This window comes from Pseudorca crassidens, chromosome 3, assembly GCF_039906515.1.
Source record: "Pseudorca crassidens isolate mPseCra1 chromosome 3, mPseCra1.hap1, whole genome shotgun sequence".
Classification (NCBI taxonomy): Eukaryota; Metazoa; Chordata; class Mammalia; order Artiodactyla; family Delphinidae; genus Pseudorca; species Pseudorca crassidens.
The window spans coordinates 125,364,853-125,392,365 of record NC_090298.1 but is presented as its reverse complement, the minus strand read 5'-3'; the positions used below and the strand labels follow the sequence as shown (position 1 = coordinate 125,392,365).

General features: G+C 43.6%; 1 protein-coding gene across 10 annotated transcripts in view; it reads right to left on the bottom strand.

The window, feature by feature from the left end:
- The window catches only part of ABLIM3 (actin binding LIM protein family member 3), a 178,709-nt gene that overhangs the window by 59,799 nt on the left and 91,397 nt on the right, over positions 1–27,513 (bottom strand). For all 10 annotated transcript variants that reach the window (XR_010942177.1, XR_010942178.1, XM_067732202.1 and 7 more), the window contains 4 exons: positions 12,583–12,766; positions 10,613–10,725; positions 4,201–4,327; positions 392–485 (listed from right to left, as the gene is read on the bottom strand). Coding sequence is in view for 8 of the 10 variants with exons in the window: in XM_067732202.1 (XP_067588303.1) it covers positions 392–485; positions 4,201–4,327; positions 10,613–10,725; positions 12,583–12,766 (518 nt within the window). In the remaining 2 variants the exon portion in view is untranslated. The remainder of the gene's footprint in view (positions 1–391; positions 486–4,200; positions 4,328–10,612; positions 10,726–12,582; positions 12,767–27,513) is intronic.

Here is a 27,513-nt window from a genome sequence, read left to right as displayed (position 1 = left end):
AAGAAGGGCTTAGGGAATAGGCTGCTAGACAAGCTGGTTCTTAAATCAGCACATTACCAAATGCTTAAAAAATAAAGCAGGGTTGGGAAGAAAATCATAATTGTCACTCCCCAGTAATCGAGCTGGGTCTAAATCTAGAGAAGCAACTGATATTTCCAACACAGCATTTTTGGAACAAGGAATAATTTTGTCCAGCTCCTCATTTTGGGGGTACCCAGAGCAGATATCTGCTCAAGGTTATGTAGCAAGCTAAGCTGGGGTAGAGAAAACGGGGGAGGTAGAGGCTATGGAAAAAGGGATGTGGGGTGACTCTCCCCTTCCTCAGGGATGACTTTTTGGAGTCACAGGCCATCCTGCCCAAACATCTTCAGAGTTCCTTGTACCCACTCACCTCCAAGACCCTGCCGCTGATGTATCGGTCACAAGTCTCGCACTTAATGCCAAACTGGGAGTGGTAGTCAGACTCGCAGTATGGAACGCCATCCCTGCAAGAGGAAATCCACACAGGAAGAGGAAGTTAGGGGGGTTTACGGGGGTGTCACGTGGAGCTTCCCAGACCTGCAGGCAACTGTGACTGGGCCAAGATTAGAAGCACTCAGGGAACTGTTAAAAATGCCAATTCCCCAGACACCCTTCAGATATACAAAATCAGACGATTCCTGGGATGGGGGGATCCCAGGGAACCTGCATCTTGACAAACTCCCTGAGCGTGCCTGGGAACCACCGGTCTGCTGCTGGCTGTGAGTGTCCCTTTTCCACTCTTCTTCCTCTCCCTCCCCACAAATTCTCCAGACCTACTTTTTCCTTTACCCCAAATGGCTCTTTTAAAAATTCATTTAAAAATAAAATTTTATTTTATTTTATTTAGAATAGGTAATATTTGCATTTGGCACATTACAGAGGCACAAAGGGGAAAGCCTTTATCCCCCTCTCAGCCTCGGCCAGTTTCCCTTCCAGGAGGTCATCAATATGATCAGTCATCTGATTGTGCCCCTGGATCAGCAGAAAACAGGAACCCCCTCTCCCCCGACCACCTCCTAAGTGCTCTATTCTTGCCCAGTGCTGATGACTTATTGGGCAGTAATAAGATTACTGTTAGTTATTCTTATACGACCCTCTACTACTAACAGCCATTGATATTTATTGCTTGGTGTGTGTCAGGCCCTCTGAGGGTGTTTTACATAGGTTATTTCATCTAATCCTTGCAGCAGCCCTATGAGGTTGGAATTATCAGTCTCCCCAATGTATGGATGAGAAAACCCAATTCAGATGACCTAGAGCTGGTTCAAACCCAGACGGTCTGGTTTCTCCCAGGTTGTCCTGAGAATTAAAGGACATGGTTCCAGCGTGTCCCAGGGCTCAGCACAGCGCCCGGCTTAGAGTGAGTACTTGGCAAATGGCAGCTAGGGGAATCCTCATGATTGCTGAGGGGGTCTTCAAGGAGGACGTTTGGGGCTCAGCTTTCAAGGGCCCATGTGGAGATGGTTGGAGCATCAAAGAGCTCAGCCCTGCTCCAGCCCTGCCTAGCTCTAAGGACCAGATCTGATGACATCTCTCTGAAGTGCTGATGCCATCTTTCGTACGCAACAGAACTCGCTCACACACACAGAGGCCTAAAGAACAGGCATGTCCAGGCTGCTGCCCTGTGGGCACTGCTAGGAGCCCACCCTGGGCAGCAGAGCCGTCAGTGTTTCCTGAAGGAGAGTTGGCAATGAGGACCCGTGCTCAGCAAAGTCACCAGGTGAGACTGTTGTCTGTGGGTCCACGAGACAAGCTTCCCCTTCCCCCAACCCTTCCACACTGTGTGGGGATGGGCGGGTGACCCTGCAGGGGGATAGGCATTTGTCAGGAGGCGGGCACAATGAGCCAGAAAAATTTGGGTATAAATGCCAACACCTCCTAATTTGGACCCATGAGGTTGTGAGGCCTTCGGGAATTTGAAATATACATGATTCTAAAAAGACGCAGATGGTAAAAATGAACATTAACCGGGTACTGATTAGGTACAAAGCACAGATCTCTGAGCCCTGACACAGCCCTATGAGGCAGGTTGTCTTCTTAGCCCTGTTTTTATAAATGAGGAAACTGAGACTCAGAGAAGTTGAGTCCCTTGCTGAGGTCAAGAGGGCTGGGCTTCTAACCTGGGCATCAACGCCACAGCCAGGGCCTCTAAGCATCTGACACTCTGCTGGCAGATGGATGAAGAGCCCAGAGTCCGGCTGCAGAGGCCCAAGGCGTGGTGGGCAATCTGAGCTGGACCTGCTTGCGAGGAGCTCTGAGCAAACCCTTACTCCCCCAGAGAATTTGGACTGAGGCTCACAAACTCAAGGACTCCTGGCTGGCAACTCACCAAGGGCACTCGTTACTTGGCAGGCACAGAGGTGCATGCCGAACTCCACTAACATGGCCTTCAAAGCTCTCGGGGCTGTGACCTCAGCTCAACCTCTGCAGCTTTGGACTTCACCTGTGCACACACCCGAGTTCCCACAAACTGGATGGATGTGTCCAGCACCTCCCTGCCCTTGCCCAGGCTGGGCATTCTGCCTACAAGCTTTCCTTCTTTACATTTTCAAATCTTATACCCCTTTTCAAGGTCTGGCCCAAATATCACCATCTTCCATAAAGCTCTCATATATTCCAGATTCCACTTCTGCTAGTTAGAAGTGAATAGTCACAGCCCTTCGCTTAGACCTCTGACACAGACAAGGGTCGTCTAGCTAGCATCTATCTCCCTTTCTGCCAGCAGCAGTACCTCGCCTGGGTTTTCCTGGGAACCACCCCTTTGCACTCGCAGTTACGAAGAACTCACAAACAGCTGCTCTCTGGCTCGAGGGTTGAGATCCTCCTGGCCAGTGATTGGTCAAGAATGGGCATGTGACCCACCGGTGGCCAAATCAGAGGCAGCTGTGGGACTTTTGCTGGAGTTCTTGGGAAAGAAGCCTCTCTCTCTCTGCCAGGTTTGCGAAGCTGCTAGAATGAAAGCCTGGAGCTGCTGGTGATCATCTTTGCTACCATTTGGGGAGGGCCTGCTTGAGAATGAAACAAATGCAGAGGAAGGTAAAGCTGAGAGGGAGAGAGAGAGAGAGACACTTCTGAAGTACTAATGACATCTTTAAGCCCTTGGATTCATCCATGCCAGAAGCCAGAATACCGCTGGCCTTCCCATTTCTATGAGTCAGTAAACTCCCATTTTTGCTTTTTAAGGGAGTTTGAGTTGGGTTTTCTGTCACTTACGATTGGAAAGGTCTTAAAGAACAGAACTTCTGTTGAGCTCTCAATCACGTATCCCCTGGGGGCACAGTTTCTTATGTATATAGCTTATCTCTCTTATTTTTTGATAGCAGAAACCATGCATGCTACAAATTTACATGCTCACTGTGTCCTAGCATCGGGCCAGAGGCGATACCTGAGAAGTGTCTGGATCATAAAGTGTCAAAGCTGTGAGGGTCTGTGGCCCTAATTCTTTTTAGGTACTTGAGTATGTAAACGTGGTCACAAGGGCCTAACACAAGGGGGCTTGTCTAGTGCTCAGTGTGTAGGCTGGGCCATCTTCCCTGACAACTGTGTGTCCATCATCTCTTATCTCAATTCATTCAACAACTGTATTGTTGACTATGGGTTGGGCATTGTGCTACACAGCAGCAGAGGATTAAACAAGTCCCGCCCTAGTGAGGACAGACACTAAATATAATCATTGGAGCAAATTACTTACTGCCTGAGACAGTTTCTACAGCTTTTCAAATGGGGATAAATATCTCATGGGGGTAGTCACGGGACTTAATGTGATAATTCGTGCACAGCAGTTAGTACATTCCTTGTCCACGATAAAAGCTCAATAAATGGTAGCTAGTATTATTAACCTTACTAAAAAGTTAACACGGATAAATATACAATTGCAAATGGTGTTGGCCTGTATGAAGGAAAAGAATAGGGCAGAATGAGGCCAACTCTGAGGAGAGGGTGTGGGACCCGAGACCAGAAGGGAGGAGCAAGCATGTGCGGAGCAGAGAAGAGTATCTGAGGCAGAGGAAGCACCGCGTGAGGGCCCAAGGTGTGTGGGGTGCTGTTTGCGGCCAGAGTGTGGTAGCTGGATGGAAACAGAGGGAGATGCTGCTGGGGACTCAGGCAAGGGTCATGTGCAGCCAGGTCTGGGACCATGCAGAGGCCAGGCGGGCGGGGCGGGGAGGGGGAGAAACCCACTTGCTGATGTACTCCCCGGTGAGGATGATGCTGCAGGTCTGGCATTTGAAGCAGCTGACGTGCCACTGCTTGTCCAGAGCCAGGAGTGACTGGCCGTGCTTGATCTCCTCCTTGCACCCAGCGCAGTCTGCAAAGACAAGAGGATGTGCTGAGCAAAGCATCCTGGGCCCCTAGAGCCCTGCCATCATCACACACCTGAGTCAAGGAAACCCCTCCTGGAATGCCAGCTTTTCCACAACTGCTCCCACCCTGGCACTGGCACCTGTCGAGACTCTGCCAGGTGAGGGAAAGGCCAGCGGAGCCCTGGCCTCTTGATAAGTGGTCTTGGTGTGAGGGAGAAAGACAGACCTCCCAGGGTTCCTCCAGAAAGTTCCCTGCTGGTCATCCTGACAACTGTTCATCCAGAATGGACCCTGCACTGCTTCTGCTCTCGAGTCGCTAACTAAGCTCATGCAAGTCTCTGTGACCCAGGGACATGCAGTATCAGTGTCACCTGGGAGCTCAGAAATGTGCAGCAATGTGGGCCCCACCCAGATCGATTGAATTTTTTATTTTTAATTATTTTATTTTATTTTTATTGAAGCATGCTTGATTTACAATGTTGTGTTAGTTTCAGGTGTACAGCAAAGTGATTCAGTTACATATATATGTATATATATTATGTATATACGTATCTTTTTCAGGTTCTTCTCCATTATAGGTTGTTACAAGATACTAAATATAGTTCCCTGTGCTATACAGTAGGTCCTTGTTGCTTATCTATTTTATGTATAGTAGTGTGTACCTGTTAATCCCAAACTCCTAATTTATCCCCCTCTTTCCCCTTTGTTAACCATAAGTTTTTCTATGTCTGTGAGTCTGTTTCTGTTTTGTAAATAAGTTCATTTGTATCATTTTTCTAGGTTCCACATGTAAGTGATATCATATGATATTTTTCTTTCTCTGCCTGATTTACTTCACTTACTATGATAATCTCCATGTCCATCCATGTTGCTGCAAATAGCATTATTTCATTCTTTTTTATGGCTGAGTAATATTCCATTGTGTGTGTGTGTGTGTGTGTGTATATATATATATATATAAAACACATTTTTATCCATTCATCTACTGATGGACATTTAGGTTGCTTCCATATCTTGGCTATTGTTAATACTGCTGCAGTGAGCATTGGGGTGCATGTATCTTTTTGAATTAGAGTTTTCTCCAGATATATGCCAAGGACTGGGATTGCTGGATCATATGATAGCTCTATTTTTAGTTTTTTGAGGAACCTCCATACTGTTTTCCATAGTGGCTGCACCAATATACATTCCCACCAACAGTGCAAGAGGTTCCCTTCTCTCCACACCCTCTCCAGCATTTATTGTTTGTGGACTTTTTGATGATGGCCATTCTGACTGGTGTGAGGTCACACCTCATTTTTTTGCAGTTTTGATTTGCATTTCTCTAATAATTAGCGATTTTAAGCATCTTTTCATGTGCCTGTTGTCCCTCTGTATGTGTTCTTTGGAGAAACATCTATTTAGGTCTTCTGACCATTTTTCAATTGGATTGTTTTTTTGATGTTGAGCTGTATGAGCTGTTTATATATTTTGGAAATTAAGCCCTTGTCGCTTACCTACTGAATTTTATCAAGATCTCCAAGCACAGTAGAGTTTTGCTCAATGGCAAGGGCCCTGTTTGTGATTTGTGTGTTTTGTGGTTAAATCTATTTTCTTGCCTAGCACCGTGCTCAGCACATAGTTAAGAACTCAAAGCAGATTTGCTGAATGAGCGTGAATGAGCAGGCCTCATAGCACTCAGGCAAAGGACAGAACTTACCACACACACCTCCTCCCCAACATGATTATATACCAAACATTTGCCTCCCCAAGCAGCAAGGATTAAAGAGTCTGATGAGATCGTTCCAGAGCAGAAAGGTGCCCTTGCTCTCCGTTCCCCTCACCCTGGACTGTGCACTGGGGCCAATATTGAATGTAGGGGGCCCCAGAGTCTGCCTGTTGCTCAATCAGTGTCTGCGGAGGGGCAGGAAATAGAGGCCGTGTCCAAGATACTTGGGAGAAGCGGGAAATTCAGGCCTAGCCGACCGGATGTCCCACTCTGGAGGAGGAAAGGGTCATGGTGCAAAGTTTACTAGAGGACAAGCCTGCCTCCTGGCACCAAAGCAAGTGCATACTTGGGAGCAGTGGTGAGAAAAGAGACGGCTATCAAGTTGGGAGAGGCTGGCTGAAGCTCTCACATCCAGCTGGGAGCCTGTCCTGGGACAGGAGATGAGGTGTCCATGTGTCTAAGAAGTGGTGTGCCCAGCAGGCTGTGGGGAGGGTCTGGGCCCTGATGAAGTGTGTGTATGAAGCAGCTCCCACAGTCCGCGCCTCTTGGCCACACAGCACCTTTCTAGCATCTCTTAGTGCAAGCTGAGGGCAGGAAGGTCTCCCATTGCAAAATGCTTCAAGTCCCAGGCCTTCAAATGGGGGCTGGGAGAATAGTTTTAGGATTTCTTTTCTCCTGGGATAAGTCTACCCCCACTCCATCCTGATCATCACAGTCTTCAGAATGTCATAGTTTAGAGAGGTCAGGTACCCCCTCCTCTTTTATAGACAGATGGCCTCTGAAGTGACTTGCCCATGCTCCGAACAGTAAAACCCAAGGGCTCAGGCGTCTGGTCCAGCTTTCTAGGCCACAAATGCTGACCGTGTGTCTCTGTGGGCCTCGCTGATAGGGTTAAATGATTCCACTGGGGCTCAGAGTTCACAGAGCATTTGGTCAAAGTCCCACCCAATGCAGGAATCTACAGCATTCTCAACAGGGGTGGGCACCTTCCTCTGTGTCATCGCTTTCAGGGGTAAGCAGCTCACCCTCCCTTTTTTTTTTTTTTGCAGTACGCAGGCCTCTCACTGTTGTGGCCTCTCCCGTTGCGGAGCACAGGCTCCGGACGCGCAGGCTCAGCGGCCATGGCTCACGGGCCCAGCCGCTCCGCGGCATGTGGGATCTTCCCGGACCGGGGCACAAACCTGTATCCCCTGCATCGGCAGGCAGACTCTCAACCACTGCGCCACCAGGGAAGCCCTATTCTCATGTTTTTAACTCATACTCTGTGCATTATCCAATCTCTGATATGAGGTCAGAAGCAATATTCCTGACGTAGGAAGGCCTGCTGATTCCTCCTGAGAATTCTGGCTTACCTGCTCCACATGCTTTTTCCTTTCATGTTATGCTGCTCATCCTCCACTCTACAGCTTCATATTTATCAGGACCTTTTCCTCCCTCTTCTCTCAACTTTCACTCTTGGCCACGCAGCAGAGTCTCAAACACCCCATCCGGGAGCCTGGGTCTGGTGTAATAAGCAGGGTCAGGAAAACCACACCCTGTCCCAAGTTGGATTCTGCAGACCCAGCTGTCCACTCCATTCCTCCTACGTTCCTCTTTATTCCAAAATTACAACCTTCAGCTGGCAGAAAGTGTGATGCCACCACTTGTTCCTCCTAAATCCCTCAGTTTACTGGAGACTCTAAAGACCCCAGACAACTATTTTTAGTTTTTTTGACTGTGTCATTCATTCCACTTAGATCAGCAAAAATAAGTGGGTTTGTGAGTCATAGCAAGCTCCCCACCTCGTTTTAGGCAACTAATCCAGGGAGACAGGACCTTCCTATTAGCAAGTCATGTCTCTGGTATAGGGTGTTAAGGAAATAGGCTCCAAAGCCAGACTGCCTGGGCTCACATTCCAGTTACATTATCATTATCTGAGTGACTTTGGGCAAGTCATTTATGCTGTCTGAGTCTTCGTTTTCTCATCTAAAAACCACTACTCTTATCTCCCTCGTAGAGTTATTATAATGATTAAATGAGATGCTATATATAGAAAACTTAGTGCAGTGCCTGACAACAGTAATGGCCAATCAATGTTAGCAATAGTGATGGTGGTGGTTTTGGTGGTGATGGTGGTGGTGCTACTGCTGCTGATTCTTCTCAGTGAGGTCTGTGCAGTGCCTGGCAATTGTCACCGTCAATCAATGTTAGCAGTGGTGATGGTAGTGTTGGTGACAGTGGTGCTTGTAATGATGGTGGGGGTGATTGTGAAGATGGTGGTGGTGGTGGTGGTACTTATGGTGCCGATGCTACTTCTGCTCCTGATTCTTCATGGTGAGATCCGTGAGGAAACATTTCTTCCGCCTGTGATAAGTAATACAGTTCTTTTCTCTTGACAGTTCCTAAGTATTCTTCTTGATCTCTTTTGAGTAGATACTGCTCCCGCTTTTCCAGAATGTCTGTACATTCCAGGGATGAAACTTCACAGTCCTGTAGCTCAAGAACACAGCAAGTTTTCCTGCTTTCATTTTCCTTCTCCATGATATGTTCTTCCCCTTAGCACTCTCTTGAATCTTGTTTTAGTTCCCTCCATCCTTGGGGAACTAAGCAGACCTTCCAACTTCCCCTCAAGTCAGGAGGCTGCCTTGCGTTTACAGCATGGATAATGACCACCTTTGGGGAGAAAACATTTCTATGAAACGTATGCCCTGTAGCTCCACACATGGATGTCTAGACTTCATGAGTAACAAGATGAACCATGATCCTAGGCATCCCCCCGGAGACGGCCCACGCGCTCACTTGCTCTTCTGCACTCACTCTTCCTCACCTTCTTCACCTCCTGATCTGCAGAATTATGGTGGACACAGCCTCTTCTTGTGGACATGCTCCCATGCAGGGCTCCCGCACTTAGCCAAGGAAATCTCCCACCTGTCTGAGATTCCCCAAGGCACGCAGTACACGCAACACTGAGTGAAGTAATAGTGAAGTAATAGCAGACTCAGGAATCTTATTCTCAGTTCTCCTTCGGGATGTTTCCTAGACTAAACCTCCAAGCCAACAAAATCCCTCACTTTATATTTAGAGAGCCTTTTACACACTATGACGTATGCTGGTTTGATTCCCGAATACTGATACACTTGCTTTCCACAAAGTTGGGTAAACTGAGCCACGGGGAGGCTACATGATGGCTGTGCATTCACACAGAAGGATGGCCGCCTCCTGACTCCAGCCGGCTTCCCTCTGTGAACTCACACGTGGTCCCACTGGTGTCTGGGCACCTTGGTAGCATCAGCCATGGCGCCGTGGTCCTGCATCCCAGCCTTGCTGTCATTCTGGATGACGCTTTCAAGGAGTTATGAAGGATAACAGTGTGTGCACTCAGCCGCCTCAAGATGGAAACCTGATCAGAGCGGCCAATTTTTCCTGAGCCCCACCGAAGACACTGACGGAAAGTCTGGGAGCAGATCTGATTCAACTGAAAAGAAAGGAAGGGCAAGTGGGGGAGCCTCCCCACTGGCTCCCATGCTAATGGAGCCCCCGGGAGCTCAGCCCTGCTGACTTGGGGTATTCTGTGCTCGCCCTCCTGAGCCGGACACAGCCTCAGCATGCTGACTCTGCTGGTGCCGTGGCCAACAGCCCCCATACCACACAGTGATGCCGCACAAGATGCTAATGGGCTTTCATTGATTCTGACGACAAGGCCGGTGAGAGTGTCACGTAACATGAAAGAATGCCGGAGCTTAGCTTGGCTTACCGAGACCCAGGGGGCTGTGTCCGTGTGTGTGTGAGCACATGCAGTCAGTGGCCTGACAAGGGCATCTTGGAACAGTGATTTGGATATCTTACGGCTAGACACGTTTGAATGGAATGGACATTCCACAAATCAGAATGACTGTTCCGAGGCACTGTTGATCCTCAGTTCCCCTCAACTCCCAATCTATGTTTTGGTGATAGAACGTGACCTTTACGATGGCCTGCCAAGTGTCCCCCTCATCCCTAGACAGTAGTTCTCAGTCTTAGGAGCAGCGAATGAATCACCCAAGAAGCTTATTAAGACTGTAGATTTCTAGGTCGCATTCCTAGAAGTCCAGAGTGGGCCCAGAAGTCTGTATTTTTATCAGTCCTGCAGTGAAGCTGATATCATGGTCCACGGAACACACCCTAAGGGGCACTAGCACAGCCCTTGTGGCCTTCTCTCATATTCCCTCTTTTGTTAAGATATGTCTGCATCTTTAGTGGAGTTTGTAAAACTTGACAGCCACTGGTGGAAAACACTTGATCAGCTCTGTTGCGATGCCCTTGGGAGTGTGGACCAGAGGGGAGATAAGGAGCCCTGCTCATCCCAGGAGAACCACCCAAGTGGCCAACACATGGCACAGGCCATCCCTGTTCACAGTTGGGCAGCCTGTTTTCCCTGCGTTTGTGCTTTGGGAAGTTTGTGAGTCTGGGCTGTGTGCCAACTGGGTCATGCTTCAGGAGTCCTCCAGGGTGGGAACCTCCCCCACTTCCCTCCAGGCTGCGGAAACAGTTAGCGAAGCTGGGACAGGAGAGCCCTGGGAGATGGCACTCGTGGACGGCGACGTGCCCCGTGGGGAGGACTCACGGCTTGGTCCACGGATCTTGATGGGCTTACTGCTCGTCATGGACTGGGAGCATGTCTGACACAAACATTCCTTCCCGCTGAAGGTCACCTTGTCTCCAATGGGGAAAGGCTTCCTGCAAGAGGGATGAAGGAGAAATTCAACACCACCTCTCCAGAGGGTTGTGTCTATAAGTGACTTGACAACACATGTGCCTGAAGACCTTTGGTAGCACACACAGCACACATAGAGCACCAGGTACATTCAAGTGCTGTTCACGGGGCCAGGCTAAACCACTCAGTTAGGGCCAGGACCGGAACTGGAGACCCAGTTGGGCCATTTACATGATTTTTGAACACTGGGCAAATCATGACACTTATTTGGGCTTACATTTCTCTTCTATAATGAAGAGGCTAAAAATGTCTCAGAGGTACTTCCTCTTCCTGGAAGGACTTCTTCCATCCCAACTTGACCTATCCCCTGTATGTCAGGAAGAACTCATTCAACTCCCCAACTTGCCAAAATTTCCTTCTTTCACTCCATAGGAAGTTTAGACATCCTCAAAGAACCTCTTCCTCTGCTCGCCTGCATTTGCACAGTTTGAGTTCCACAGCTCAGGGGCTCAAGCTCATCATGTCCTGCCTCCCTAACTAAGTATAAAGCGCATAGAACCCTCAGCACAGTGGATCCCATCACACAGCAGCTCTCGCTCATGCGGTCTGGGATGACTGTTAATGTGGACTCTGAGTTTATGCCCCCGTAAGCCTGCAGTGGTTCCACTGTCCTTACATTAGCAACATGAACAATGGAGGGAGTGCCAGGGAGGGAGGGGAGCCGTGTTCTCATCACAGCCCAGGCACTGACTCATGGTAAAAGGACCCGGCATGACCTTGGGAAGGCACCTATTCTCCATGGGGCTTCACAAAACCTCCACTTTAGACCATACGAACCCTACTGTGCAAACTTCCAATGGTTCTGGGATTCCAGGTCTTAAGGGTTGGATGAATGAATGAATTCCACTGGGTGATAATATTTTCTTCTGCACTGTGTCGTTAGTCTCAATCAGAAACTCTAATTGGTTAGTTACTCTAACTGGTAACAAAGAGGTGGTTATTTTACGAGGAGAATACTTAATCTATAAATGACTTTCCCAATTAAAAAATGCATACATATACTCCAATCGTGCTTTACTTATGACTTAATCAGAGCAGTCCATTTAACATATCTGTGGGCAGGGTTGAGGTTTTCTTTATTTTTTTCATCTCCTTAATATGGTGCTTAGCATACACTGGGCCCTTAATGTACATTTGCTAAGTTAACAAGTGACGGGGACGCTGAGGGTGGGGAGGAGGGAAGGGGTGCGCTTTCCATCACCTATCAGAGGTCTTGAGAGGCTAGATAATGATCATATGATAATGAAGAGAATAAAAGTGGACACAGTTTGGTACCAGTCATTGAGATAAGGTCTCTCTGCCTGTACCATCTCATTTATCTTCATGGAAACCCAATGAAGTTGGACTGGCTTTGATGTCAATTCACCAATGAAGCGGAGGCTTACAGAGGTGGGGTCACCTGCCAGGGTCCTGGAGGAAGGCTATAAACAGATATTCCAGTACCGCATGTGGCTGAGGGTGTGAAAGCCTGAGCCAGATTCATGGATTCCAAACTGAGTTTTGAGAGGCCAGGGCCCTCAGTGGTTCCTTCAGGGACTTTTGATGGGAAGTGGGAGGCTGAGTATTGGGGCTCAGATCCTTACACTGCCTTCATCTCGGACAAACTAGTGTTTTATACTAGATCACGTTTGACAAACAGGATTCAGCCGCTAAATGTTGGAAAACCACTAGCCTGTCAGGTCCTTCCACCCCTGAGATTAGAGGATGCAAGTGTCCAGCAAAAAGCCGAGTAAGCCCCGGATCTGCCTGGGAAAGGCCATTTCTTCCCTTCTGCAGGATCCCAGGCAGAGGGTCCCCGCCCCCGCTGGCCTGCTGCTCACCTGCACAAGCTGCACACAAAGCACTTGGGGTGGTAGGTGCGGCCCAGCGCAGAGATGACCTCGCCCGTGATAAAGTCCCGGCAGCTGTCACAGCGGGTGCCGTAGAGTTGCTGGTAGTCCTGGGTGCAGATGTACTCCTGGTTCTTGAAGAAGAAGCCTGACTGAGCCAGGCCACAGCCACACACTTGGGGAAACAAGGCGGGAAACAAAGGCACGTGAGTTCAGGGGGGGTCTGCAAGCATGAGGTTCTTGCTGCGGACAAGGCTGCTGTCTGACTCAGTCGTAAGTGGCCAGGGAATGGTGATGCATGGGACGTCAGGGGCCTTTGGGGCCAGTGCTCCTTAAAGGATGGCCCGAAGACCACTTGCCTCAGAATCACCTGGCGGGCTTCTTGAGATGCAGCTGCCTGGACCTAAATCAGACTCCCTCGGGTTGGAGCCCAGGCATCTGCATTTTAGCACACTCCCCAGCTGATCCTGATGCATGCTGAGACCACCCATGCTATACAATCCTCTCAAAACATGGAGGAAAAGTTTAAAGCCATGTAGCTCACGCAATGCAACGCAGCTGGTGGTGTCATGAGTTTGATGAAAGAATCATTCAGTTAAAAATGCCCTGGGCATTTCCTACGTGCATGAGTCTGTGCTAGGTGAAGACGAGTTATGATGGCAACGGGATGTATGATTTGAAGATTATAATCCAGCTTCACCATAGCCATAAAAGGTAGATCTGTTCCCAGGCAGGAATGATAAAACACAATCCTTGAGATCCAAAGAGCTAACAATGGATGCAGAGGGAAGACCACATAGAACATACATTAGTGGGGACAGGCCATGGGCTGGTGTAGGTAGCAAGTGCTGTGAGTGGGAGGAATCAATGGCTTTCTGGAGGAGGTAGCATCTAAGTTGAAGGGAAGGAATGGAATGAGCTAAAGCACAAAGGCAGGAAACTACAGGCGATATTTGTGTGGAGATGGGGCTAGGGTAAGGGTGGTGTTTTTAGAGAGTGGAAGGCAATATTACAGGAAAATATTGCCAGGCCAGTTGGAGGAAGAGGGGCCAAGTCCAGTTTAAGACGTTTAGGCTTTGTGGGAAACTAGGAAGCCACGGATGGTTTCTCCCCTAGTTTTTAAAATCTTAAATTATTTTGAAAAATCTCGGACATATACAACAGTAGAGAGAAGATTATAATGATTCCCCATTACCCAGCTGCAGAAATGATCAATTGCACTGATGACTTCTGAACAGAGAGGCAACATGATTTCATAAGGTACTTTATAAAGTCTTTTGGGATATCCTTGTAGACAATATGAAGTAATATAGGGCAGATAATAGAAAAGCAGGTGGATATAATTATAGGTGTCTGAACAACTGAATCATGTGGGACTCCCCTCCCCCAAAAGACTTAGAAACGTGGGAAATGAGATTTCCCTCTGAGAGTTAAGTTATGAAATGAACACATAATGGGAAGAGCAGGAAAAGGCTAAGTTTCTTCCAAGAGATTGAATGACTCTCAGGGCCACCAGAACGGCTGAGTTTATCGATGCAGCTAAAGCAAGGATGGGTCAGCCAGGAAGGGGCTGGTCAGCAATCAAAGGAAGGCCACTTGAGAGCTCATTCAAATCCCGAGACCAGCTCCCCTTGTTCTGAGTCTGACAGTTTGACTTTCTACATAGGTTGCCTTTGTGAGACAAGCAGCTGATCAGGGCAACATGAACTAGTACAGCGGAGAGTTACAGCTCTTGTTTATGTTAATCAACAGGCACTCGGGTTTTATACGTCGGTTTCCCAAAAGATGTGGTTAGCATGACTCAACTTTACCAGGTGTGATCCACGGTGGGGAAACCAACAAGATGTTTTCCAAGCCTGTAAGTGCGAGGACCTGGCCTGAACTGGGTGACATCACCCCAGTAAATACTCTCTTATCTTTAATAGGGAACGTTGTTTTGCAAAAGCAGCCAGGTTAAAAGTAGGAGGGACTTCTAGGTGAATGTCAGAAGTATGTTGCAAGTGTTTGTTCACTCTGCAGGCCAGAGGTAGGCTCCAAGGGCCAAGGTGAGGGAGGAGGGCGGCTCCAAATGTCACAGCACCAGGGGAAACGGTCTAGGACCATGAGAGACTCTGCTCTGGGAGTCAGACCACCTGGGCTATCTAACTCTCTGGGTGACACTAAACTTGGTCCTCTGTTGTCTGGGGCCTCTGTTCACTTCTGTGTAAAGAGCAGAAACTGGACAAGAAATGACCTGAGCTTTTCTTCTGACACTGACATCCTGTGAGTCTAGGAGAAGGTAGGGCACATTTTAAATTCCACGTGAGGTAGAGCTGGCAGCCGCTGGGGACCACCCCTGCAGAGAGGCAGGGCTTATGAGTAGAAGTGGTGCTGGTGGTGGTGGTAGGTGGGGAAGGGTCCAACTTTCATCAGGCTTCATGAAATCTCATCACAGCAAACAATGCCTGGTCTGGAAGGCAGGCGAGGCCAGAGAACAGGCTGTGCTGGGGTGTGCAGGTGGCAGATCAATTGACTTCATGGCTGTGGAATTAGTCAGGCATGGCCTACAACCTCATTGGAAACAGCTCCTGTTTTTTCCCTTCTTTTCTCTCCTTTGTGTCCCCTGCCAACTCCACTTCCAGAGCTACCTCTCCCAGTGGAGAAAACCAGGAGGCCATACGAAAACTTGGAACAATCAGTTCCTTCATTTCCCCCAAGGAGCTGAAGGAGGAAGGTAGAAAGGATGTAAAGGTTGATAAGAATCCCAGGGGTTCCTGGAAATACAGTGGGGAACACGGGGTGGAAGGAAAGCTGGACCAGCATGACAGATATATTTGAGGCTCAGCAGAGCTCTGCATTCAAATAACAGGAAAGGCCATGGAGAGGGTCTGTAGTATGGAAGTGATGTGGAATTAATACATCCAGGGCAGTCATTATTCTGTGAATCAGAAAAATATAGTCTATTAATTAAAAGAAAGATTATATAGCCTGACAATGGGACAGAATATGGGAACTCAGAACTGCTTTCAGAAAACACAGACTGCTCACTGTAAACACAAGGCCTAAAATAGGACGTGCACACAGCCCTACTGTGTTTCAGTGGAAAATGTACTGTTTTGAGGGTCACTGGACCTTCCTCCATATTCCCATTCTAGCACTCAGGTGCTGTGTGACTTTGAAAAAGTGACCTCACCCCTCTGGAGCTCAGTTACCTCATTTGTAAAATGAGGGGGCTATGTGGTAACTGAGGACACATCCAGATCTGAGAGTCTAGGATTCTGTCATATAATTCTGTTGATTTTCAACTTTTCAAATGAGACAGTTTTATGGAATTTCAAAATCAAAGTGTTGGAAGGGCCCCCGAGGGTGATCTCATTATTTTAAACATTTAAATTGTGAAATATATTATACATACAGAAGATGTAGTAAATATATATGTACAGTGTAAAGAAGAAGAATAAAACATGCTCCCAGCTACTCACTACCGAGTTTATGAAACAGAACATCACCAGCAGCTCGGAAGCCTGTTCCCATCTCCCTAAGAGCGCCCTGCTTCCCACACCACGCCCCAAATTGTGTTTATCATTCTCTTGCTTTTCTTTACAGTTTTACTACCTTTGAGGTATCTACAAACAATATATTGTTTAGTTTTGCCTGTTTTTGAACTTTATATGGATGGAATCATACTGCATCTACTCTTCTGTGTAATTTACTGCTTCATTCTCTCAGTATTATGTTTTTGAGATTCATCCATGTTGATGCATGTAGTTGTGGGTCATTCATTTTCACTGCTGTGCTGTATTTCGTTGTCTGACTATATCACAATTGATCTATTCCACTGCTGAAGGACATCCAAGCTGCTTGTGGTTTTTTTTTTTCCTTTATGGAAATGCTGCCTTGAACATTCTTCTATTTGTGAGGTGATGTCTCACTGTTTTCCAATAAGTTTTTCCCATTTACATTCCCACCAGCAGTTCTCACTGAGCTATATTATCACAGATACCAGGTAATACCTAACATCTTATATTTAGTTAACATGGTACAGGTGAAAGGATGTTCTATTGTGATTTTAAATTTAATTTCCCTGATTATTAATGAAATTGAGAATGTTATTACCTGCTTATGGACCATTTGTGTTTTCAAGGTTTATCCACATGGAGCATGTATCAGTATCCCTTTTCTACAGATGAATAATATTCCACTGTATGGATATACCACACTGTACTTATCCATTCACTGGCTGATGGATATTTGAATTGTTTCAAACTTTTGACTTTATGAATAATATTGCTATGAACATTTGTGTACAAGTCTTTGTGTGAACATACGTTACTTGAGTGTAAGTCTAGCAGTGGAATTTGGAATTGTTGGGGTTATATGGTAACTCTACGTTTACCCCTAGAGGAACTGCAAGATTGTTTTCCAAAGCACCTACACATTTTACATTCCCACCAGCAAGGTATGAGGGTTCCAATTCTTCCACATTCTTGCCAACACTTGTATTATCTGTCTTTTTTGATTATAGCCAACTGAGTGGGTGTGAAGTTTATCTCATTGTGGTTTTATTTGCATTTCATTGATGGCTAATGATGTTGAGCATTTCTTCATGTGCTTATTGGACATTTATATAACTTCTTCATAGAAATGTCTATTCATATCCTTTGCCCATTTTGAAATTGGGTTATTTGTCTTTTTTATTATTAAGTTGTAAGTATTCTTTATATAGTCTAGATACAAGCCCTTTACCAGATATATGATTTGCAAATTTTATCTCCCATTCTGTGTGTTGCCTTTCACATTCTTCATGGTATGTTTTGAAGCAAAAAAGTTTTTAATTCTGATGATGTTCAATTTATCTATTTTTCCTTAGTTGTTTGTGCTTTGGGTGTCATGTCCAAGAAGGCTTTGCCTAACTTAAGGTCACAAAGATTTACTCCTATATTTTCTCTTAAAAACTTTATAGTTTTAGCTCTTATGTTTAGGTTTTTGACTTATTTTGAGTTAATTTTTTTGTATGATGTGAAGAAGAATGCAAATTTTTTTTCACATATATATGTTCAGCATCATTTGTTGAAGACTATTCTTTCCCTATTGAATTATTTTGGCTGCCTCGATGACACTCAACTGACCATAAATATAAGGGTTTATTTTTGCACTCTCATTTTGACTCTATTGATCTATATGTCTATCCTTGTACCACATTGTTTTGTTTATTGTAGCTTTGTAGTAAGTTTTGAAAGTGGGAAGTTTGAGTCTTCCAACCTTGTTCTTCTTTTTCAAGATTGCTTTGGCTATTTTATATTCCTTTCAATTCCATATGCATTTTAGAATCAGTCTGTCAATTTCTACAGAGAAGCAAGTGGGGATTTTTATAGCAATTACATGTGTTATGAACTGAATAGTGTCCTCCCCCAAATTCATATGTTGAAGCCCCAAGCCCTAATGTGATGGTACTTAGATAGGTGGTCTTTAGCAGACAATCAGGTTTAGATGAGGTCATAAGGATGGGACCTTCATTATGGGATTAGTGACCTCATTAGAAGAGACACCAGCAAACTTGCTCATTCTCATTCTCCCTCTCTTTCTCTCTCTCTGCTCCTCCCTCCCTCCCTCTGTGATATGTGAGGACACAGTGAGAGGGAAGCTGTCTGCAAGCCAGGAAGGAAGCTCTCCATAACCCAACTATGAAGGCACCTTAATCTTGGACTTCCAGCCTCCAGAACTGTGAGAAAATACACTACTGTTGTTTAAGCCATCCAATCTATGTTATTTTGTTATGGCAGCCTGAGCTAAGATAGCCTAAGTTTGTAGATTGATCTAAAGAATATTGCCATCATAACAATGTTAAGGCTTCTGATCCATGAGCATGGTATATCTTTCCATTTACTTAGTCTTTAATATTTTGTAGTTTTCAAAGTATAAACTTTACACTTTTGTTAAATTCTTCTTCTTGTTTTTCAATGTAGCTCTCAAAGCATTTCCAGATCTTTATTATTTAAGAGAACATATCACCCCTCCTAGGTATATGGACAAGAGAAATCATATATATGTTGACCAGATGACACATAAAAGAATGTCTATAGCCACATTATATGTAATGCTGGACACAACTCAAATGCTCATCAACAGTAAGAAGAATAAATTCATGGTGGTATAATATAATCACACAATGGAACATATAGCAATGAGGATGAACAAACCATAAATGCATGAAACTACAAGACTGACTCTCACAAACAAAATGTTAGCACAGGAAGCCAGATGTAAAAGAGTACCCACACTGATTCTACTTATATGATGTTTACAATAGGCAAAACTTATTTATGATGTTAGAAGCAGGACAGTGGATACTTTTGATGGGGGGCAGTGACTGGTGGGACATACAAAGTAAGTTTCTGGGGTGCTGGTGATGTGCTGTTTCTTTTTTTGTTGTTGTTGTTTTTTGTTTGTTTCTTTTGGTTTTTTGTTAAAATTTTTTTTTACTTTTTAATTTAATTTATTTTTTAATACAGCAGGTTCTTATTAGTCATCAATTTTATACACATCAGTGTATACATGTCAATCCCAATCGCTGAATTCATCTCACCCCCACCCCCACCCTCCTGCCGCGTTCCCCCCTTGGTGTCTATACATTTCTTCTCTACATCTGTGTCTCAAATTCTGCCCTGCAAACCGGTTCATCTGTACCATTTTTCTAGGTTCCACATATATGCATTAATATACGATATTTTTCTCTTTCTGACTTACTTCACTCTGTACAACAGTCTCTAGATTCATCCACGTCTCAACAAATGACCCAATTTCGTTCCTTTTTGTGGCTGAGTAATATTCCATTGTACATATGTACCACATCTTCTTTATCCATTTGTCTGTCGATGGGCGTTTAGGTTGCTTCCATGGCCTGGCTATTGTAAATAGTGCAGCAATGAACATTGTGGTGCATGTGTCTTTTGAGTTATTGTTTTCTCTGGGTATATGCCCAGTAGTGGGATTGCTGGATCACATGGTAATTTTTAGTTTTTTAAGGAACCTCCATACTGTTCTCCATAGTGGCTGTATCAATTTATATTCTAACCAACAGGGCAAGAGGGTTCCCTTTTCTCCACACCCTCTCCAGCATTTGTTGTTTGTAGATTTTCTGATGATGCCCATTCTAACTGGTGTGAGGTGGTACCTCATTGTAGTTTTGATTTGCATTTCTCTAATAATCTGTGATGTTGAGCAGCTTTTCACTTGCTTCTTGGCCATCTGTATGTCTTCTTTGGAGAAATGTCTATTTAGGTCTTCTGCCCATTTTTTGATTGGGCTGTTTTTTTAATATTGAGCTGCATGAGGTGTTTATATATTTTGGAGATTAATCCTTTGTCCGTTGATTCATTTGCAAAATATTTTCTCCCATTCTGAGGGTTGTCTTTTTGTCTTGTTTATGGTTTCCTTTCCTTTGTTTATGGTTTGTCCTTATGTCTTGTTTATGGTTTCCTTTCCAATAAATACTTTTGCTGTGCATAAGCTTTTAAGTTTCATTAGGTCCAATTTGTTTATTTCTGTTTTTATTTCCATTACTCTAGGAGGTGGATCAAAAATGATCTTGCTGTGATTTATGTCAAAGAGTGCTCTTCCTATGTTTTCCTCTAAGAGTTTTATAGTATCCATTCTTAAATTTAGGTCTCTAATCCATTTTGAGTTTATTTTTGTGTATGGTGTTAGGGAGTGTTCTAATTTTATTCTTTTACATGTAGCTGTCCAGTTTTCCCCACCACTTAATGAACAGACTGTCTTTTCTCCATTGTATATCCTTGTCTCCTTTGTCATAGATTAGTTGACCATAGGTGCATGGGTTTATCTCTGGGCTTTCTATCTTGTTCCATTGATCTATGTTTCTGTTTTTGTGCCAGTACCATATTGTCTTGATTACTGTAGCTTTACAGTATACTCTGAAGTCAGGGAGCCTGATTCCTCCAGCTCCATTTTTTTCCCTCAAGACTGCTTTGGCTATTCGGGATCTTTTGTGTCTCCATACAAATTTAAAGATTTTGTGTTCTAGTTCCTTAAGAAACGCCGTTGGTAATTTCATAGGGATTGCATTGAATCTGTAGATTGCTTTGGGTAGTATAGTCATTTTCACAATATTGATTCTTCCAATCCAAGAACATGGTATACCTCTCCATCTGTTCATATCGTCTTTAATTTCTTTCATCAGTGTCTTATAGTTTTCTGCATACAGGTCTTTTGTCTCCCTCGGTAGGTTTATTCCTAGGTATTTTATTCTTTTTGTTGCAATGGTAAATGGCAGTGTTTCCTTAATTTCTCTTTCAGATTTTTCATCATTAGTGTATAGGAATGCAAGAGATTTCTGTGCATTAATTTTGTATCCTGCAACTTTACCAAATTCATTGATTAGCTCTAGCAGTTATCTGGTGGCAGTTTTAGGATTCTCTATGTATAGTATCACGTCCTCTGCAAACAGTGACAGCTTTACTTCTTCTTTTCCAATTTGTTTTCCTTTTATTTCTTTTTCTTCTCTGATTGCTATGGCTAGGGTTTCCAAAACTATGTTGAATAAGAGTGGTGAGAGTGGACATCCTTGTCTTGTTCCTGATCTTAGAGGAAATGCTTTCAGCTTTTCACCATTGAGAATGACATTTACTGTGGGTCTGTCATATATTGCCTTTATTATATTGAGGTAGGTTTCCTCTATGCCCACTTTCTGGAGAGTTTTTATCATAAATGGGTGTTGAATTTTGTTGAAAGCTTTTTCTGCATCTATTGAGATGATCATATGGTTTTTATTCTTCAGTTTGTTAATATGGTGTATCACACTGATTTGCGTATACTGAAGAATCCTTGCATCCTTGGGATAAATCCCACTTGATCATGGTGTATGATCCTTTCAATGTGTTGTTGGATTCTGTTTGCTAGTTATTTTGTTGAGGATATCTGCATCTATATTCATCAGTGATATTGGTCTGTAATTTTCTTTTTTTTGTAGTATCTTTGTCTGGTTTTGGTATCAGGGTGATGGTGGCCTCATAGAATGAGTTTGGGAGTGTTCCTTCCTCTGCAATTTTTTGGAAGAGTTTGAGAAGGATGGGTGTTAGCTCTTCTCTAAATGTTTGATAGAATTCACCTGTGAAGCCACCTGGTCCTGGACTTGTATTTGTTGGAAGATTTTTAATCACAGTTTCAATTTCATTACTTGTGATTGGTCTGTTCATATTTTCTATTTCTTCCTGGTTCAGTCTTGGAAGGTTAGACCTTTCTAAGAATTTGTCCATTCCTTCCATGTTGTCCATTTTATTGGCATAGAGTTGCTTGTAGTAGTCTCTTAGGATGCTTTGTAATTCTGCGGTGTCTGTTGTAACTTCTCCTTTTTCATTTCTAATTTTATTGATTTGAGTCCTCTCCCTCTTTTTCTTGATGAATATGGCTAAGGGTTTATCAATTTTATCTTCTCAAAGAACCAGCTTTTAGTTTTTTTGATCTTTGCTACTGATTTCTTTGTTTCTATTTCATTTATTTCTGCTCGGATCTTTATGACTTCTTTCCTTCTGCTAACTTTGGGTTTTGTTTGTTCTTCTTTCTCTAGTTCCTTTAGGTGTAAGTCTAGATTGTTTATTTGAGATTTTTCTTGTTTCTTGAGGTAGGCTTGTAGAGCTATAAACTTCCCTCTTAGAACTGCTTTTGCTGCATCCCATAGGTTTTGGATTGTCGTGTTCTCATTGTCATTTGTCTCTAGGTATTTTTTGATATCCTATTTGATTTCTTCAGTGATCTCTTGGTTATTTAGTAAGGTATTGTTCAGCCTCCATGTGTTTGTGTTTTTTACGTTTTTTTTCCTGTAATTCATTTCTAATCTCATAGCATTGTGGTCAGAAAAGATGCTTGACATGATTTCAATTTTCTTAAATTTACTGAGGCTTGATTTGTGACCCACGATGTGATCTATCCTGGAGAATGTTCCGTGCACACTTGAGAAGAAAGTGTAATTTGCTGTTTTTGGATGGAATGTCCTACAAATATCAATTAAATCTATCTGGTCTATTCTGTTATTTAAAGCTTCTGTTTCCTTATTTTCATTTTGGATAATCTGTCCTTTGACATGAGGTGTTAAGGTCCCCACGATTATTGTGTTACTGTCGATTTCCTCTTTTATAGCTGTTAGCAGTTGCCCTATGTATTGAGGTGCTCCTATGTTGGGTGCATATATATTTATAATTGTTATATCTTCTTCTTGGATTGATCCCTTGATCATTATGTAGTGTCCTTCCTTGTCTCTTGTAACATTCTTTATTTGAAAGTCTATTTTATCTGACATGAGTATAGCTACTCCAGCTTTCTTTTGATTTCCACTGACATGGAATATCTTTTTCCATCCCCTCACTTTCAGTCTGTATGTGTCCCTAGGTCTGAAGTGGGTCTCTTGTAGACAGCATATAGATGGGTCTTGTTTTTGTACCCATTCAGCAAGCCTGTGTCTTTTGGTTGGAGCATTTAATCCATTCACGTTTAAAGTAATTATCAATATGTATGTTCCTATGACCATTTTCTTAATTGTTTTGGGTTTGTTTTTGTAGGTCCTTTTCTTCTCTTGTGTTTCCCACTTAGGGAAGTTCCTTTAGCATTTGTTGTAGAGCTGGTTTGGTGGTGCTGAATTCGCTTAGCTTTTGTTTGTCTGAAAAGCTTTTGATTTCTCTATTGAATCTGAATGAGATCCTTGCCGGGTAGAGTGATCTTGGTTGTAGATTCTTCCCTTTAATCCCTTTAAGTATATCATGCCACTCTCTCCTGGCTTGTAGAGTTTCTGCTGAGAAATAAGCTGTTAACCTTATGGGAGTTCCCTTGTATGTTATTTGTCATTTTTCCCTTGCTGCCTTCAATATTTTTTCTTTGTCTTTAATTTTTGCCAATTCGATTACTATGTATCTTGGCGTGTTTCTCCTTGGGTTTATCCTGTATGGGATTCTGCGCTTCCTGGACTTGGGTGGCTATTTCCTTTCCCATGCTAGGGAAGTTTTCGACTATAATCTCTTCAAATATTTTCTTGGGTCCTTTCTCTCTCTCTTCTCCTTCTGGGACCCCTATAATGCAAATCTTGTTGCATTTAATGTTGTCCCAGAGGTCTCTTAGGCTGTCTACATTTCTTTTTATTCTTTTTTCTTTATTCTGTTCCACAGCAGTGAATTCCACCCAGGTCACTTATCCGTTCTTCTGCCTCAGTTATTCTGCTATTGATTCCTTCTAGTGTCGTTTTCATTTCAGTTATTGCATTGTTCATCTCTGTTTGTTTGTTCTTTAATTCTTCTAAGTCTTCGTAAAACATTTCTTGCATCTTCTCGATCTTTGCCTCCATTCTTTTTCTGAGGTCCTGGATCATCTTCACTATCGTTATTCTGAATTCTTTTTCTGGAAGGTTGCCTATCTCCACTTCATTTAGTTGTTTTTCTGGGGTTTTATCTTGTTCCTTTATCTGGTACATAGCCCTCTGCCTTTTCATCTTGTCTATCTTTCTGTGAATGTGGTTTTTATTCCACAGGCTGCAGGATTGTAGTTCCTCTTGCTTCTGCTGTGTGCCCTCTGGTCGACGTGGCTATCTAAGAGGCTTGTGCAAGTTTCCTGATGGGAGGGACTGGTGGTGGGTAGAGCTGACTGTTGCCTTGGTTGGCAGAGCTCAGTAAAAGTTTAATCCACTTGACTGCTCATGGGTGGGTCTGGGTTCCCTCCCTGTTGGTTGTTTGGCCCAGGGGAACCCAACACTGGAGCCTACCTGGGCTCTTTGGTGGGGCTAATGGCAGACTCTGGGAGGGCTCACACCAAGGAGTACTTCCCGGAACTTCTGCTGCCAGTGTCCTTGTCCCCATGGTGAGACACAGCCACCCCCTGCCTCTGCAGGAGACCCTCCAACACTAGCAGGTAGGTCTGGTTCAGTCTCCCCTGGGGTCTCCCCTGGGGTCACTGCTCCTTCCCCTGGGTCCCAATATGCACACTACTTTGTGTGTGCCCTCCAAGAGTGGAGTCTCTGTTTCCCCCAGTCCTGTCGAAGTCCTGCAATCAAATCCCACTAGCCTTCAAAGTCTGATTCTCTAGGAATTCCTCCTCCCATTGCTGGACCCCCAGGTTGGGAAGGCTGACGTGGGGCTCAGAACCTTCACTCCAGTGGGTGGACTTCTGTGGTATAAGTGTTCTCCAGTCTGTGAGTCACCCACCCAGCAGTTACGGGATTTGATTTTACTGTGATTGCGCCCCCCCTACCGTCTCATTGTGGCTGCCTCTTTGTCTTTGGATGTGGGGTTATCTTTTTTGGTGAGTTCCAGTGTCCTCCTGTCGATGATTGTCCAGCAGCTAGTTGTGATTCTGGTGTTCTTGCAAGAGGGAGTGAGAGCACGTCCTTCTACTCCGCTGTCTTGGTTCAGGGCTGAAAATCTCTTGTTAAATTCATATGCATTTTATTTTTGATGCTATTGTAAATGGAACTGTTTTCTCAATTTTATTTTCAGATTGTTCATTGCAAGTGTATAGAAATACAATTGATTTTGGTATATTGATGTTGTACCTTGAAATCTGATGAACTTATTTGCTAGTTCTAATAGTCTTTTTTCGCACATTCCTTAAGATTTGTTATATACAAGATCATGTCATGTGCAAATAGAGACAGTCTTACTTCTTTTTCAATCTGGGTGACTTCTATTTCATTTTCTTGCCTAACTGACCTAGAATGAACCTACAGTATAATGTTAAATAGAAGCAGTAAGAGCAGACATTCTTTTCTTATTTTTGATCTCACAAGGGAAGCAGTCTTACAGCATTAAGTATGATTTAAGCTGTGGGTTTGCCTTTGTTCTTGAAAGATAGTTTTGCTGAATACATAATTCTAAATTTACAGTTACTTCTTTCAGTACATAAAGGTATTATTCCACTGTTTTCAGATTTCCTTGTTGTGACTAAAACTTCAGCTGTCAGCTTATTTACCATTCATATGCAGATGATTTGTCTCTTATCTCTGGCTACTTTTAAGACGGGTTTTTTTGGTTGTTTTTGGTGATCTGCAGTTTCACCATGATGTGTGTAGGTAGATTTCTTTTATATTTTTCTACTGGGATTCATTATGTTTCCTAGATTCAAGGATTTGTGTCTCTCAACAGTTCTAAATAATTCACAGATGTTATCTCTTCAAATATTGTCTTCTTACTCATGTTCTCTATTATACATCTCTAGAACTCTGATTAGATATATGTCAAACCTTCTCACTATATTCTCCATGTATAAAGTTCTCTTTTATTTTTATCACTTTCTTATATTTCTGAGCTATACGTATATACCTCTCTGCTAAATCTTACAGTTTATTAATTATCTCTTCAGCAACATCTGATGTGCTATTTAATCCATACGCTGAGTTTTTAATTTCAATTATTATACATTTTTATCTCTAAAATGTACACTGTTTCAAAATAACAAAGAACTTTGTTATTTCTCTATTGCCTTTCTTTATGGTCAGGTTCATATCAAACAACCTGTGCACTGAGCTACCTGCTTCATGGGGTGGTCAAATCCTACATAGATGTGGTGTTCATTCACTTTCTCCCTTTCCATCTCAAGGGTAACAGAATGCAGAGAAAACCAAAAAAGCTGTACACACGCTAAAAAGTTAAAAAAAAAAAAAAAGATACAAATGAACTTATTTATAAAATAGAAACAGACTCACAGAATTCAAAAACAAATTTATGGTTATCAAAGGGAAAACGTGGCGGGGGGATAAATTAGGAGCTTGGGATTAACATACACACACTACTATACATAAAATAGATAACCAACAAGGACCTACTGTATAGCACAGGGAACTCTACTCAGTATTCTGCAATAACCTACATGGCAAAAGAATCTGAAAAAGAATGGATATATGTATATGTATAACTGAATCACTTTACTGTGCACCGGAAACTAACACAATATTGTAAATCAACTATACTCCAATATAAAATAAAAAATTAACTTAAAAAAATGTTTATGTTGTTTCTTTTTCACATATGCTGTGTTATTTGTTAAAATGTGTGGGGTTTTGCTCATTTTATTCTGGTTTGTCTTACTTGTTTAAACATATTGAATGTAGTTATTATATAATGTCAGAAAATTCCAGTCTATAAAGTCTTCGAGGTTCCCTGTCTACTTTCCATCATTTCTGCTGGCTCTCCCCCATTATGATTTGTACATTTTTGACTGTGAGTTATTCGTTTTGCTAATAATATTATCTGTAGTAATTCTTTGAGGTCAGGAATAAAGCTGTGTTCCTCTAAAGAGGATTATCCTTTCCTTCTGGCATTTGCCAAGTGTGGGACCACTTTCTTTTAAATTGTTTCACTTTTTTTTTTAATGCCAAATATATAGCATGAAAATAGAATGTGAATCCATATACAGGGTGGATTATGGGTAGACTTTTTTTTTTTTTTTTTTTTTTTGCGGTACGCGGGCCTCTCACGGTTGTGGCCTCTCCCGTTGCGGAGCACAGGCTCCAGACGTGCAGGCTTAGCAGCCATGGCTCACGGGCCCAGCCGCTCTGCGGCATGTGGGATCCTCCCGGACCAGGGCATGAAATCGTGTCCCCTGCATCAGCAGGCGGACTCTCAACCACTGCACCACCAGGGAAGCCCTGGGTAGACATTTTGATACAAGTTTTATTCTCTTCTACCCAGTGCCCAAGTTGGTACAGGCAAGTTTCAGTGCTGTTTCCTTCTCCACTTTACTTCTCATCCATCTATACACTGAGAGGAAGTTTTTGTAGGGGGAAACCTCGACTTTACTCAGAGGTCTACTGTTAGAATCCTACTTTGATTAGGCTCTAGGCTTTGACTCCTGTTCTCCATGATCCATATAGCTATCAAGGTAAAAGCTCAAGGTCTTCAAGGTTTAGCAGAAACCATGAAGATTAAATCTGGCATTGGCAGTCACACC